This window comes from Balaenoptera musculus, chromosome 6 (genome assembly GCF_009873245.2).
Source record: "Balaenoptera musculus isolate JJ_BM4_2016_0621 chromosome 6, mBalMus1.pri.v3, whole genome shotgun sequence".
Taxonomy (NCBI): Eukaryota; Metazoa; Chordata; class Mammalia; order Artiodactyla; family Balaenopteridae; genus Balaenoptera; species Balaenoptera musculus.
This window is the reverse complement of record NC_045790.1, coordinates 112,564,796-112,579,880: the sequence shown is the minus strand read 5'-3', so window position 1 is coordinate 112,579,880 and position 15,085 is coordinate 112,564,796. Positions and strand designations below refer to the sequence as shown.

The 15,085-nt window shown below is 49.7% G+C and overlaps 1 protein-coding gene across 6 annotated transcripts in view; it reads left to right on the top strand.

Annotated features, from left to right (window-relative positions):
- The window catches only part of AK8 (adenylate kinase 8), a 133,182-nt gene that overhangs the window by 36,644 nt on the left and 81,453 nt on the right, over window positions 1-15,085 (top strand). For 5 of the 6 annotated variants that reach the window (XM_036856352.1, XM_036856353.1, XM_036856355.1 and 2 more), the window contains 3 exons: window positions 10,929-11,010; window positions 11,539-11,610; window positions 12,105-12,305. In XM_036856352.1, coding sequence (XP_036712247.1) covers window positions 10,929-11,010; window positions 11,539-11,610; window positions 12,105-12,305 — 355 coding nt within the window. Of the gene's footprint in view, window positions 1-312; window positions 436-10,928; window positions 11,011-11,538; window positions 11,611-12,104; window positions 12,306-15,085 lie in introns of those variants that run through there. The other variant, XM_036856356.1, reaches the window with a different exon arrangement.

Here is a 15,085-nt window from a genome sequence, read left to right as displayed (position 1 = left end):
CTTGTTTACTTTTTCCTGTCTGGTCACAGATTGACGCGTCCCCGCCCGTAACGGGAGTGAGTATTTTATAGTGGAAACGCTAACGGAACACAGGAGCCCGATTCTGGTCTACAGAACCCCCCGCTATTTGTTTTACTTCTCCTGGCGGCGTCACTGGGCTGGCATGAATTACGCAGCTCTCATCCTCTGATGGTGGGAACACGGGATTTTCTTGCCGTTGTTCTGACACTCGCGGGTTTGTAGATGTCAATCGCATCCTCTGAGGAGCGCGGGTTTATTGATCAACAGCTCTGCTGAGGCCCGGGGCTGTGTGTTCCTCTAGCACAGATGCAGTCAGGATGGCTGGGCATCTGGAGGGGAGGTCTGAACTCCACTCGGAGAACTGAACGGCATGCGTCACGGCGAGGCAGGGCTCTGCGGGCCGGGCTGGAGGCCGTGAGTACCCCCTTGTGGGTCCCTCGTTTGTGGGTGTTTCTGGACCCTGCGGTGTGGTCTCGGGCTCATTCATGGCATGTGTGGCCCACTTATCTGCTGGCTAAGCAGCAGGCACCCCGGGTGCTCTGTGGGCAGCAGATGCCTGGGATGCCCTTAGGATCCTTCTCACTGCCGTCGGGGAGGGAAAAGAGATGGCTGGAATGCAGGACAGAGCCCGATGTTCGAGCCACTGTAAATGGGCTTCGGAGCAGCAGAGAGCGCTGGAGAGGCCCAGTGATATTGGAGACCGCATTGGACTCAGAACCACCAACCACGTCACCCTTGGCAGGTTGAGGTCGGATCCAGGGGCCGGATCAGAGACCTGCCTCCCGAGAGCTGGAAACGCCCACCAGGAGGACGGAACAGAGGGGCATCCTCAATCCCCCATTCCCAGGCTCTTGGTGTGGCTTAGTTTTGCAGCTAGCTGTCAACCGTGAAAACATGGCACGTGCCAGAGACCGGAGACGGTTGCAGCTGCCGTTCTCCAGCACCTGCAATTGGCCAGACCTCGAGCTGCATGCTCACCACTGCACCTAACCTTGAACACCAGGAAGTGTGGGCCCGTCAGCATTAGCCCTACTTTGCAGATAAGGAGATTGTTAAACAGTTGGTATGTGGGGGTCTGGGGGGGTCCCCTTGTAGCTTAATACCGTCAGTCAGTGGGATTTGAAAGAACTGTGGAAACTAAAGTGGATGATTTTTAGCTATAATCTGTAACATATTAACTACCCCCAATTTTAATTACAAACCTACTACCTATAATATTAATTATAAATGAGAGTATTGGCTAGAATACCAGAGCAAGCGTATATATATATTTTGGCGTGCCTTTTATTTGTTGAGACTGCGTGGAATTCACTAGCCTTTAGACTGATGTGTTCTCATTCTCTGAACACGTAATCGATCCTCTCACGTTGCGCTTTCCACAGCTGGTCAGGTTGGGTTTTTCCTGGAGCAGCGCTGTGGTGTCTAGCCTCTGGCAGCAGGAGACCACAGGCCCGAGTTGAGATGAGCTTAGGAAGATGTGGAAAGCGGTCCAGGCCTCCGGGTGGGCTGAGAGTGAATGTCCCCAGGGAACTGAGCCCGCAGGAGAAGGCTGTTTTGACTGGGAGAGAGGGAATGAAAATGGGATGTGTTTCTGAAAGAAATGACCCAGACACGCCAGGGACAGCCGGAGAGAGGGGAAGTGACCAGTGGTGGCCAGCACCCACCGAGGGAGGGGATGGAGGGACAGCTGTTCCTGGGGAAGGTGAGGCCCAGAGCGTCCCCCAGACTACTGCCCACCTTTTGGGGCCTGAAACGGCAGCCTTGTAAAGTCAGCCACTTGGAGATTCAGCCTCTTTTGGTCCTGCGGAAATGCAAATGCCCTTGCACCGCAGACTGTTCTTAGGAGAGAGAAAGGCACCGGTGTCTGTGAGGCGCCTGCTTTGGGTCAGGAGCTTTGTCATCACACTTGTTATCAATAATCTTATGCAATCATTGCAGGGATTTTCTCTTAGGTGGGTCTGACTGCCCCCATTTTACAGACTAAGACTCAAGGCTTAGGTGATTGACGATCGCAAGACTCCAGAGTTGTGACCCAGCCACAACTCTGCCCATGGCCAGTGCTTTCCCTGCACCAGGGCCCGGATGGACAGGTGTGGCGGTCCCAGGATAAAGGGGGAGAGAGCACCAGCTTGAGGAGGAGGCGTGAATCAACAGGCTGGCTGCTTGGCTTTGAGCCGTGCCAGGCTCAGTGGATTTGGAATGGAGAGAGAGGAATGCGGTCTGAGAAACCATCGGGTCAGTGAACTCGGGCCATTGCAGCCTCTGAGAGTGAGGCCAGGAGCTCTGGGCTGACGTGTGTACCCAACTCAGACCCAGCACTTGACCTTCAGTGTGTACTTCGGAATTCCCTGGGAGAAGAGTCATTACAGGTGTTGATCAGACCCAGGTAGCTTGTCAGCGGCCCCCAAGGTCTGCCCCCACTGCCTACGGGGGTTTCCCCCTTCTTTTCATGATTTCGGGAGCTGGCAGAATTTCACAGGAGAATCAGGCTGCATGATTGCAAGTAAATTATCATGTTTTAATGTGCAAAGACCCTTAGAGGCAGGGCAGTCCCTCGTCCTGGTTGATGCCTATTTTCCCTGCATAATTATGAATAGCTGTTCACTCTTAAAATGTCTTTGTTAGACCATAAATGTCTTTGCTAGAAGTTGCCTGGTCCAATCCTCTCGTTTTACAGATGAAGTTCAGTGCCTTGCACAAGTCAAATGGCCAATTAGGAAAGAGTCCTAAGTAACAGAGTTGGGTCAGCCAGACTTGGGGGGGGGGTAGTTGGTTACATGAACCAGTGACTGATCACCCCCAGGTGCTATCTATTGGACAAGCCCCCAAACCCAGGGCTTCTGAACTTTTCAATATGAAAGAACAGTGTACCACACACAGTGGTGGATAAATACGCCAATGAATTGATGAATGGATGGGTGAATGAATGAATGAATGCACCCCAGGTCTCCCTGTGGAAATGCCCACCCCACTGTAAAAGCATGATTGTTGTTTCCCATGTGCTGGACCCAGGCTGGCAGCCCAGGTGGCTCCTGACAATGGTTTCAGAGGAGCAAACTCCCTGGGCAGGCTCCTGGGCAGGCACCGGAAAACGTATGAGCACGCTGGAGCGGGTGTGCGCTAGCCCACGACTCGCTAGGCTCCCTCACTTTTACCGAAATGTGTTTTTCCCACGTCCTCGTTGATTAGAAAGCGTTCCTCAGGTCACATCTGGGATGCCAGTTACTGCTCTTTCCAAGAGATTGCCTTTTTTTTTTTTTTTTTTTAACCTTTTGGCCGTACCGCGCAGCATGTGGGATCTTAGTTCCCCGTCCAGGGATCGAACCCGTGCCCCCTGCATTGGCAGTGCGAGGTCTTAACCACTGGACCACCAGGGAAGTCCTGAGATTGCCTTTTGAAATGAATTCTTTATATTCAGTTCTACAGTCTTTTTTGTGTTTAAGATTTTTTTTTTTTTGATGTGGACCATTTTTAAAGTCTTTATTGAATTTGTTGCAATATTGCTTCTGCTTTATGTTTTGGTTTTTTGGCCCTGAGGCATGTGGGATCTTAGCTCCCTGACCAGGGATTGAACCTGCACCCCCTGCATTGGAAGGTGAAGTCTTAACCACTGGACCGCCAGGGAAGTCCCTTAAGTTCTATAGTCTTAAGTGGGGTTCCTTCCTGGCAGGAGGTAGAGGAAAAGAACAGAGTTCACCTTGCTCAAAAGTATAATAATGATAAAACCAATTAACATGGACTGGGTCATTTCCCCATCGCCAGGCACTGTGCTCGTTTTGTTGTTGTTTATGTGTTTGTTTGTTTATGGGCCTCATTTAATCGTCCCAGCAGCTGTGGGGTAGATTGCTGTCAGTGTCCCCGTTTTGCAGAGAAGGAGAACGAGGCCCCAAGGGACTGAGTCCCTGGTTGAAAGTCCCACGGCTGGCAGTGGCACAGGCTGATTCCCAAGGCCCTGCTCTTCACCAGCGTGATAAACTGACACCCTAACAGACTAGTCTTGTTTCTGAAGAGATGGGTCTACACCACAGACATGCTCTAAAGTGTTTGGAAGGAATGGACCCATTAACTGGACGTTGTTGGATTATCCATTTCTTGTGCTTTCAACCAGAGGCCACTGTGTCTGAACCTGGGAACTAGACGTGATGCCGTGAAGCACGTTATCTCTGCGGTTGGTCATCTCGGCATCGCCCAGCCTCGGAGCTGGGGTGGGACTGGTCCGCTGGGGACGGAACAGTGTTTTTCTGACTGTATCTTCCTCTGCAGAGCGGCCCCACAGACGTTTTATATGAATTTGACTTTAAAACATTTTTTAGCTATTTGGGAACGAATAAAAAGCCTCTTAAACATTCACATTCGTGCTCTACCAAATTTTAACACCCTGGAGATCAGTGGCTTCTAACCTGCCGACCTAGGAGTATGGATTTTCCCACATTCACCTTTGTATAGAAAAACGTCAGGCCTGTGTCCACTGATTTGCTAGCAAGGGTGAAACTTGGCACTGTCAGTTGTTTAGAAACATCTCTCCTGCCCATCTCAGCCTGTCTGGGCATGTGCGTTTTTGGGCTGTGCACAGGGAACGGCCAGGCAAAGCCTTGGCAGTGTGGCAGAGCCGGTGTGCAGGCGGGTTACGGAGTATCTCATCCTGCTGCAGCGTGTGCTTGAACGTGGTCAGGAATGCCAGCAGGTGTTGCCTATCGTTTGAGATGAAACTTCAAAGTAAAACTTCCCGCTAGTCACCTTTCAGATGAGTTGCATGTGGAAGGCGTCTTAAGATGCCACGGCAGGCTAGGACTGTCATGTTTCTGTATAAACCAAAGGAACCAGTACTGGGGCGATTTGATGTCAACATTTTTTTGTATTCATCCAAATTGTTCTCACCGATTGTCTTGAAACACATCAATTTCCCAAACTTGATCTTTTTTTAAAATAAATTTATTTATTTTTTATTTATTTATTTTTGGCTGTGTTGGGTCTTCGTTTCTGTGCGAGGGCTTTCTCTAGCTGTGGCGAGCGGGGGGCCACTCTTCATCGCAGTGCGCGGGCCTCTCACTGTCACAGCCTCTCTTATTGCGGAGCACAGGCTCCAGACGCGCAGGCTCAGTAGTTGTGGCTCACGGGCCCAGTTGCTCCGCGGCATGTGGGATCTTCCGAGACCAGGGCTCGAACCCATGTCCCCTGGATTGGCAGGCAGATTCTCAACCACTGCGCCACCAGGGAAGCCCCCAAACTTGATCTTTTAATATGCATTTCTTTTCTGGCTGATAAAAATCTCCCGTTTTTTCCTCTTTTATATGTTGGGAAACCGTATAACGTTTCATCAGAAAAAAGCGAGGGAGGTGGCGGCCCATGATGCATCTTGTGATGTGTCTCCTGGTTCACACTCTGAGCTGAGTGAGTCTGATCGAATCCAAACCTTCAGCCTCAGTCTGCCTCCTTGGGACGGTGAGGAATCAGCATTCGGCTCCGGGGAACGCCTGGGATGGAGGCTCCAGAGGCTGCAGTTGGAGCCGGGAGCTGGATCAGGGGGTCCTAGGGAGACCTGCCCAGGGGAGCACCCCGCTCTGGCCTTTGGAGGAGAGGGGAGGAGACAAGGGGCACCGCATCAAACAGGCAGGGGGCCCGGAGGGCAAGGGTCCTGCAGTGTGAAGTCGCTAACCGCGCTTTAACAGCAGTCAGGAGGGCAGAAGAGGCCATTGTCACACAGAGCGGCCGCCCACTCGGCCTCCGGCAGCGCTCTGCTGGGCCTCGCCGCGTTCCCTAGGCTGGCTGGTTGCTCTTCTTTCCCTTTTTTTCATCTGTGACATCTGCTCGGTGCTTGTCCCTCCTGTGATACCGTACCCCTCGCAGCTGTGCAGACCTCCAGCTCTGCGCCGGTGCAGGGAGTGCCCTGAGCATACGGCCTTTTTGATGTGTGATAAAACAGAGCCGAGCCACAGGGGTACGGCGGCGCGAAGGCAGCAGAATATCAATTAACCTGCCCCGAACAAAGCTGCAGCTCCAGAGTGGAATCGACATTTCACTGAAGTGTCAGGAAGATGGATAATGTATTCTAATTAGGGACTGACTGCTATCTCCGCATGCAGCCGTTCCTGGAAGTCAGAACCACGACCCTCGCGATGCACCTCACCAGCGTCCCATCCCGGCATTGCTCGGGTGCTACTGACTGATCGGTGACTCCTCGCTTTGCCAGAATTTGCAGCCATTAGCTTGCTCTCGACCAGAAGTGCTGTTTCCCCTTGGAAGTGTGGTCCATTTTGCCACTGGGCAGTTGCGTATAACCTCTATAAAGTCAAGAGCTCTGGGAAGGAAGATCTCTTGCAGGCGCTAAGCCTGGGGCTCCCATCTTGAGGATGCTCCAGGACCCACACTCCCTGACGCAGAGGCCGTGGTCACTGTGCCTTTCCTTCCCAAGCGGACTGATGCGGGGATGCAGGGTCTCCACAGCTGCACCAGTGGGGTGTGGGTGCTGCCCTAAGAGGTCCTCCAGGGACCTCGTTTCTTTGCACCTGGGTGATGGCACCGTCTCCCTGAGTCTGAAGGAGTAACCCGGAGGGCAGGGGGCCTGGGATTCGCTTCGAGCGCCCCCCACCCACCTTCTCCTTCCTTAAATTTCACATCCAAACCAGAATGATGCACCAGTGAGGCCAGCTAATTAGGGAGATGTTCCTCATTTTGCTGCACTTTTCCTGTGTAATTGGAAGGCCCGCTTTCTCCAGTCGGCGAGAGCTGTTCCCCTGAATAGTTCTAAAAGCTTTGGACCACATACTGATATCAGCTGCAAATTTATGGGCAAGATTATAATGATTGCTCAGTAATGCAATATTAAAAGCGGAGGTCTTTCTCAGTGCTGAGTGAAGGCGGGGTTCCAACCTTCTTTCAGCTTCAAAACGGGATTCGAAACAGAATTACCAGCCCTCGTCCTAGAAGAAGCAGTCAGGGGGCTCCGACACCCTCCCCTCCAAATAAGGAAAAAATAAAGGGGTCTGAATGTAGCCAAAGTTCAGAACATTTGGGTTTGGCTTCCAGAGCTGTAAGTGGGGGAGCTCTCAGACCCTGTGCTTCCTGGTTCCTGGAGGGGTACGCACGTCTGTAGGTGTTTGCTCTTTTTAAGAGCTGCAGCCAGCGCTTGGCTGCCTATAACAAGGACTTGAGGGAGCAAAAGGCTGTTAAAATTTTTTTTTTTGCACTTTTGCTTCATTAGTTCTAGAATCCAGGGGCTCCGTGGCGGCGTGTTCTCCTGCATAATTTAAGAAATTAATGAAAGCATGCCTGATTTTTCCAATACCCTTTACTCTGTAAATTTGTTTAGCTTTTTTTTTTAACTGTCAGTTGAGGCTGTTGGAACCTAAATATTTTAATATTGAAGAAATGTGCTCCCCCCTTTTTTTTTAAAAAGAAAAACATTCCTTGCCCTCAACCACGCGGTGTTCTGTACATCAGGTGTTATATGAGTTATGGGTGACCTTGGGTCTGAGTTCACCCTATCAGTCCATCCTCTGACCTTACGGCAAGCCAGTTCTTATAATGACTGAGAGCGGGGGGCGGGGTCCCTTCTGGGAGCCAGCATCAGAAACCTGGGCTTCCACTTGGGGCTGTCTGACCCCGCCTCACCGCAGAATGGAGACCTGAGGGGACACGTAGTTTTTCGAGGCAGGAACCCGCTGTGTCCCCCTTTGCCTGACAAAGTAATAAAGCTATCCTTTTCTACTGCAGCCAAAAAAAAAAAAAAGAATGGAGACCTGCTGAGACAATTTGCGTCTTTATTTCACTCTTCCAAAGCTCACTTTATCTATTTTATCTGACCATCAAGTTGAAGGCTTTAGTGTATATGTGTATAACTCTAGGCTCATAGGATTTGAAAGGACTTTAGAAATTGTTGAATGTGAATATTCCTGAGGTACATTAAAAAGAAAACAGCGTAAGCAAATGGGAAGATCATGGTTTTTGGTTTTTTGTGGTTTTCTTTGGCCTCACAGCTTGTGGGATCTTAGTTCCGAGACCAGGGATCAAACCCGGGGCCCCGGCAGGGAGAGTGCCGAGTCCTAACCACTGGACTGCCAGGAGATTCCCAGGAAGATAATGTTTTGACTTGATATTATAAAAATGTCCATTCTCCATAAATTAATCTATACATTTAATGTCATTCCCAACCTTGTAGAATTTATATTTTTGGAATTTGACAAAATAGTCTTCTGCCTACTTGGAGGAACAAATTTTTGAAAAAAAGAAAAAGAAGGAGGAGCATCTCCTATTAGATAGAACAATAAATTACAAAACAGCGATAATTCAAATGGTGTGAGGATGGCACAAGAGTCTGCAGGCAGAAGGATGCCAGAGCCAACATCATATCAGCGTGTAGCTGTGACTCAAAAAAAGTTGACATTCAGAGGGGAGAGGACAGGCTATTTCATAGATGACCATGGGATAGTTGGAGATCCACAAAGAAACAGATTAGATCAAGGCTCACATCATTTTCAACATAAAATGTGGCTCTTTTAAATATTTCAGTGTAAAGAGTAAACTGTTAAGAGAACTCAGTTTAAATGCAAGCGAACACTTACCAGCTTTTGCAGTGGCAAGGGCCTTTTTATACATCCACACAACACCAGAATCCAAAGAGGAAAGCACTGATTGATTTGGCCAAAAACTTGTGTGTCAGAAACAACACCATACACAAAAGACAAACTGTGGAAAATGTTGGCAATATCGTTTTTCTCAGAGTCTGTGGTAGCAGTTGCCAAAACGCATTAATATTCTTAACATGTAAAGAGCTCCTGTAAACAAATAAGAGGACAAAACCCCAAGGGCAGAGTGAATAGATGGCATGAATGGACATTTTGGAAAAGAAAAAATTCAAATAGCCAATACACATGTGGAAAAAATATTGAACCTCATTAGTGATCAAAGAGATGTAAATTAAAGCAGCTACGGTGTACTCTATTTTGCTGGACAGATTTTCCCCCCAGGATAAAGCCTGACATTGACAAAGATGCAGGGAAGCAGGTGATCTGCCATTGGATTCAGAAACTGGTGGGCAATTTTGTAGCATGAGGTGGCAAAACGTGTCAAAAGTTATAAAAGAAGGTATCAACTTTTAGAACTTTATCATCAGGATATTCTGTGTACCTCAAGATGTACATATAACACTTTTTAAATGATAGTTTTTGTTTGTTTGTTTTTCGGCCGCACGCTGCGCAGCACGTAGAATCTTAGTTCCCCCACCAGGGATCGATCCCGTGCCCCCTGCAGTGGAAGCACGGAGTCTTAACCCCTGGACCACCAGGGAAGTCCCTAAATAATAGTGTTTTTTTAATAATGGAATGAAAGTAAATGAGCAGCAGTATGTGATTCATTAGCATTTGGCAGGTCAATTCGTGCAATGCCTGGCAGCTACGAAAACTCCCAGGAGAGGAGCGTTCCGTGACATGGGAAAATATGCATGAAATGTTCTCACTATATGAAAAGAACAGACTACAAAATAGTATGTGCAGTGTGATTTTCTCCACCCGCCCCGCCAGCCAGGAGAAAAGATCTCTGTATGTGAAGCCTGGAAGGAGATACACCTAAGTGTTAACAGTGGCTAGTTTGGGTTGGTGGTGTCACCAGTGACTAGCATTATTATTTCAGCTCTTTAGCGTTCCCACAGAGTGTACAACAACCACATATGACTCTCACAATTGGACTTAAAGGGTTAATGAAAATAAATCTTCTAAACCAGCTCCCCAGCTGATCCAAGAAGATGCCTGAGGGATTTCAGCCCTATAACGAGTTCACTTAGGAACAGAAACTTGAACTCGGGCCTCTTAATGCTCTGTTCGGGACTTGTTCTTAAGAAAAGTGGGCTTTTGTTTTGCCCTTGGTGGTTCCTTTTCTCTCATATCTGAGAAACTCCCTTTAGGAAGTAATCCGACACGTGGAAAGAGCTGTAGCACAGAGATGTTCTTACGGCGTTATTGGTAACGGTGCGAGCGCTCAGCAGGTGAAGCGTTTGGTCGTGGGGCACCGCTCACTCGGTGGAATGTTATATGGCCAGCGAGGAGGTGGGCCGACAGGAAAAATACGGTGGTGGTTATAACACGGGATGGAAAAAATCAGGACAGAAAATATGTATGGTGTGATTATCATTATAAACGTAAGATTCAGAAGGGGATGTGATATTATGAGAGGAGTTGTTAAGTGAGGTGAGGCAGCTATCAGAAACGTTTATTTTCTCTTACCTTAAAAGTTCCAGTCTTCCTACTAGAGAATGGACTTGAGGATATGGGGAGGGGGAAGGGTAAGCTGTGACAAAGTGAGAGAGTGGCATGGACATATATACACTAGCAAACGTAAAATAGATAGCTAGTGGGAAGCAGCCGCATAGCACAGGGAGATCAGCTCGGTGGTTTGTGACCACTTAGAGGGGTGGGATAGGGAGGGTGGGAGGGAGGGAGACGCAAGAGGGAAGAGATATGGGAACATATGTATATGTATAACTGATTCACTTTGTTATAAAGCAGAGACTAACACACCATTGTAAAGCAATTATACTCCAATAAAGATGTTAAAAAAAAAATATCCCTTAATTGGATCCCCATAGTTATGGACATTCAACTACCATAGTTATGGACATTCAACTACTTGTAACTCGTAACTCTGCAAAACTTCCTTTTTATTCCACTTTGTCATCCTTTCCAAAATGTTATCATGAAACATCTAGTTCTAATTATTGTTTAGTAGAGAAATGCAATAATTTTTGTAGAATTCCTATAGTTCAAAACACAAGTGACTCTCTAATAAAAGCAAATTGAATTAAAAAAAAAAAAGTTCCAGTCTTTCTATAAAGGTATGATGTTCCTGTTATAGTAATTCCAAACAAATCTGAAAAAGTAAACATAGGTGCGCACCTTTCCACATTCTCTGCCTAGGGCTGGATTCTGGATGGCATCCCTGAAACTCGGGAGCAGGCCCTGATGATCCAGACCCTCGGGATCTCCCCCAGACATGTCAGTGAGTAGCCCCACCCGCGCCCGGAGAGCCCTCCCCCCAGACCTGCAGGCCCCGCGAGTGAGCGCTCCATTCTGTGTCAACGGCTCCCCGGTGCCCAGGCACCATCCAGGAAGGGGGTTTGATGGGCCTGTGACCCAGCAGGAAAAAGGAGGACAGCACAGTCGAATTTTCCACGGAGCTAAATGCATTTGGGGCTTGTTCTGAGAAACGTGGGGTTTTGCTCTGACCCTGGTGATTCCTTGTTTCAGGAATCTCACATCTGAGAAACTCTCTTTAGGAAATAATCCCCAAATGTGGCAAAAGCGTCCTGCACAAAGATGTCACGGAGTTATTGAGGACACTGAAGCCTGTCCTCAGGTGAAGTGTTCAAGCGTGGGCTCCCTCTGTCCCGAGATTACGTGTCTGTGTTCTGACCTCTCTTTTAAGGCCTTGCTGGGGATGGGAGATGGCGGTGCTTCTAATGTCTTCACACAGCGGCAGATCTGCTGCCCACCGTGCCTGGTTTTGCTTCTTTCCTTCTCTGCCCAGTTGTGCTGAGCGCTCCAGACACGGTCCTGATTGAGAGAAATTTGGGGAAGAGAATCGACCCTCAGACAGGAGGTACGGCTGTCTCCACCTCCACCCAACCACCCCGCGGGGTCTCACAGGGAATCCTAATAACAACCCCGCTCACCCCTCACTGAGCACTTACTCTCAGGCCCGGGCAGCAGACAGACCCGGGTTTGTGGCCCCTGCCCCTTTCTAGCTGTGTGACATGGGACAAGTTGCCCGGTGTCTCTGAGACTCAGTTTTCTCACCTGGACTTGAGGCTGAAAACGCCGAGCCCTGCCTTGTGATCTGATCACCGTGAGGATGAAATGAGAGCCTGAGGGTGGGAGCCTGGCACAGAACACGCGCTCGGAAGGTCACGGCCACCCTTCCCCTCGTGCTGAGCGTCATCACCGCTTTGTGGTTGTCAATAGCAACGGGGGAGCAGCCCCGGAGCCAAAGCCGAGTGCGGTGCCGCCGGGGTGGGCGGACGAGCGCCCCTGGGACCCGCAGGCCCCGCCCCCAGCTTGGGCGGGCAACTCTAAACGTGTCCCTCTCTCTTGCAGAGATCTATCACACCACCTTCGACTGGCCCCCCGAGTCCGAAATCCAGAACCGACTGATAGTGCCAGCGGGCGTCTCGGAAGGGGAGACGGCGCGGAGGCTGCTGGAGTATCACAGGGACATCGTCAGGATCCTCCCCTCGTACCCCAAAATCCTGAAAGTCATCCCTGCCGACCAGCCGTGCGTGGACGTCTTCTGTCAGGGTAAACCCGGGTGGACCCTCGACCCTTCTCATCCTGGTGTCACCTCTTCTGGCAGTGATGCCAGTGTCCAGGGTGTGCCTGGGAGCCCGGGAGTCAAGTCACGGAAGGCCCAAGGTCCCTGCCCAGAAACGAGTCTGGGGTCCCTGGGAGCGTCGTCCTCTGAGACCCTGGGCTAATATTCTACAGCCTGCGTGGTCAGCGGACTTGACAGTGATGGGGTGGGGCGAGGAGAGGTGAGGGCTGGGGTGGGAGGGACATGCAGCAAGAAGTCTTGCCCTGAGGTTGAAGGAGGAGGAAGAGAAAATTTATAAATATTCAAACAAACAGACGTACAAACCAAACCCACCAGCTCCACAAAACCCAAAAAACCACAGCACAACTCAGGTGTCCTGAGCCCATTGAGGGCAGGGCTAGGCAGTCGCATGCCGGACACGGCCCTGCCGCTGGGAACAATAACAGATGTTCACAGCAGCTTCCCAGAACTGGGCTGAAAGAGGCCTGTTTGGGGGTCAGGGGTGTGACCGTTGAGTCCCGAGACTTTGGAGCCAGGTGACCTCAGCCCCACCACACGTCAGCTGTGCAGTCTGCGGCAACTCTCTTAACCCCTCTGAGCCTCAGTTTTGTCATCCCCAAAATGGGAACAAAAATCCTTCCTTCCTCACGGACTTAGGTGAGGGCTCCATGAGATCCTGCGACGCAGGTATCCGCCGCCCTGAGCCCAGTAGCTGGTGCAGAGAACGGCTCAGTAACCATCGGACGCTGCTATCATCAGGATTCAACGTCCGGTCCCGAAAGACGAGGAAAGTTAGAAGAGTTCTCCCCCAAAGCAGCTGCATTTATCATTTTTAATTTTTTTTAATTTATTTTTTTCTTTTATTTATTTCATTTTATTTTTATTTTTATTTTTATTTTTGGCCACGCTGTGCGGCTTCTGGGGTCTTAGTTCCCCGACCAGGGATCGAACCCGGGCCCTTGGCAGTGAAAGCACGGAGTCCTAACCACTGGACCGCCAGGGAGCACCCTCATTTTTTAAAAGTCTTGCTGAGCTTCAGTTGTCTTCACATGCAGTTATCCCCTTCTGTGAGATGCCGGTGCCTGACACAATAAAAATACCTCCGCAGGGATTTTAAGACACTTGATGGTTTACGATGCCCTTTTTTGGTATATTCTCTCAAATCTCTTCAAGAGAAGGTTAGTTTTGGTGGGGAGGTGGTTCTGAGCTCCCCGGACCGGCCCTCCCACTGGCCCCCACCTGCTGGTGGCCTTGTTGTCTGAGCGGCTTTGCTTTACCGAGAGCCGGAGGTCTCCGAAGGGGGTCGGTATACGAGGGGCCATGTCTGGAGAGTGATGCTACTTTGAAAAATGCCAGGCTTATGGATGCCTTATAAATTTCGAGTGATTTCGCATCTCGGAAGAGTCTTTAGTAGCAAACACTGCACTCCGAAGGTAAACAACCACAACATTTATCTTATGCCATGATTCTGAATTTACACATTAATTACTTCCAAACTACTTAATTAAATTTAAAAGTTCATATGATCGTTCATTAAGAATTCATGCCTGAAATTGTAAATAAAAATGTGAGTGAATATTAATTATTATTAATTAATAATGCAGAGAGATAAATTGAAAATTGGAATGCAAAATTCTCTCTGTGTTGTTTTTTTAATATCTCTGCAGTGCATCCAGCAACCACATATTTTTAAAAAGAATAATTAGATGTTGAGACCATCTGGGGGATCATTACTTCTAATTAACTTGGTTATTTACTGTAAATTAAGCATCATTTGTAAGCAGGCTGCTTTGCCTGTAGTATTTGTGCTCTTCAGATGGGCTGGATCCTGGAAGGTCTGAGGATAAAGACAGCCTTGCTGTCTTTATCTTTATCTCTTCCTCCGGGTTCATCTCGCTGATGGACAGTGTAACCCATGGCAGTGGGCTTGGGAGAGTTGCCCCAGCCCTGCCAACTCTCTGTAAAATCGGGACAAGAAAAGCACATCCCTCATGGGACCGTGCACGGATCAGATAAGATAAGGCTGGTAGAGTTTAGCTTAGCAGCAAATGCATCCCTGCCGTGATGATGCTGGTTATTATCTTGACCTTGAAGACAGGTAACTTACCTGTGCCTTTAGTTCTAAAACAGAGGGGAATCATAGTATCTCTCATGACCCTTCCAATCAAAAAATCCTACAAAGATTTGAGAGTTCAAAATTTGCCCAGTGAACATATCCCAGTGGTTCTCAGTTTTGCCCTCTCCCCACACCGGGACATGTGGCAATGTCTGGAGACATTTGTGGCTGTCACAGCTAGGGACAAGCACAAGGTTGGAAGACCCTGCACACCTGTCGCGGGTTTCAGGGTGGTCCCCGGGGACACCTTCCTGTCTTCGGATGGATTCCATCCCGGGCGAGGGGCCAACATGCTGACTTCAGGCGCCCCGGCACCTGCGCAGGGTGGTCCAGGGTCCCTGGCAGGAGGCGGGGCCGGGGAGGGAGACCCCCTTTGGATGCAAGGGGGACTGAGGAGGAGGTACCCCCGGCCTCGGCCTCAGCGGGCGGGCCGCTCCCCTGGCCCAGGTGCCAAGTGGCTGCCCTTCAACGGCCTCCTCAGCCCGCTCGTGCCCCCTCCTCTACCCTCCACTCTCGAGGGAGGTGACCTGGTTTGATGTTCAGTAGCTTTGGGCATCCAATGCCCCCCACGGTGCATGTGCCTCAGCCCTGTCTCCCTACTTCTTTGTTCCTCAGATGCCAGGGGCACCCCGGGCCAGGGCTACATCTGCC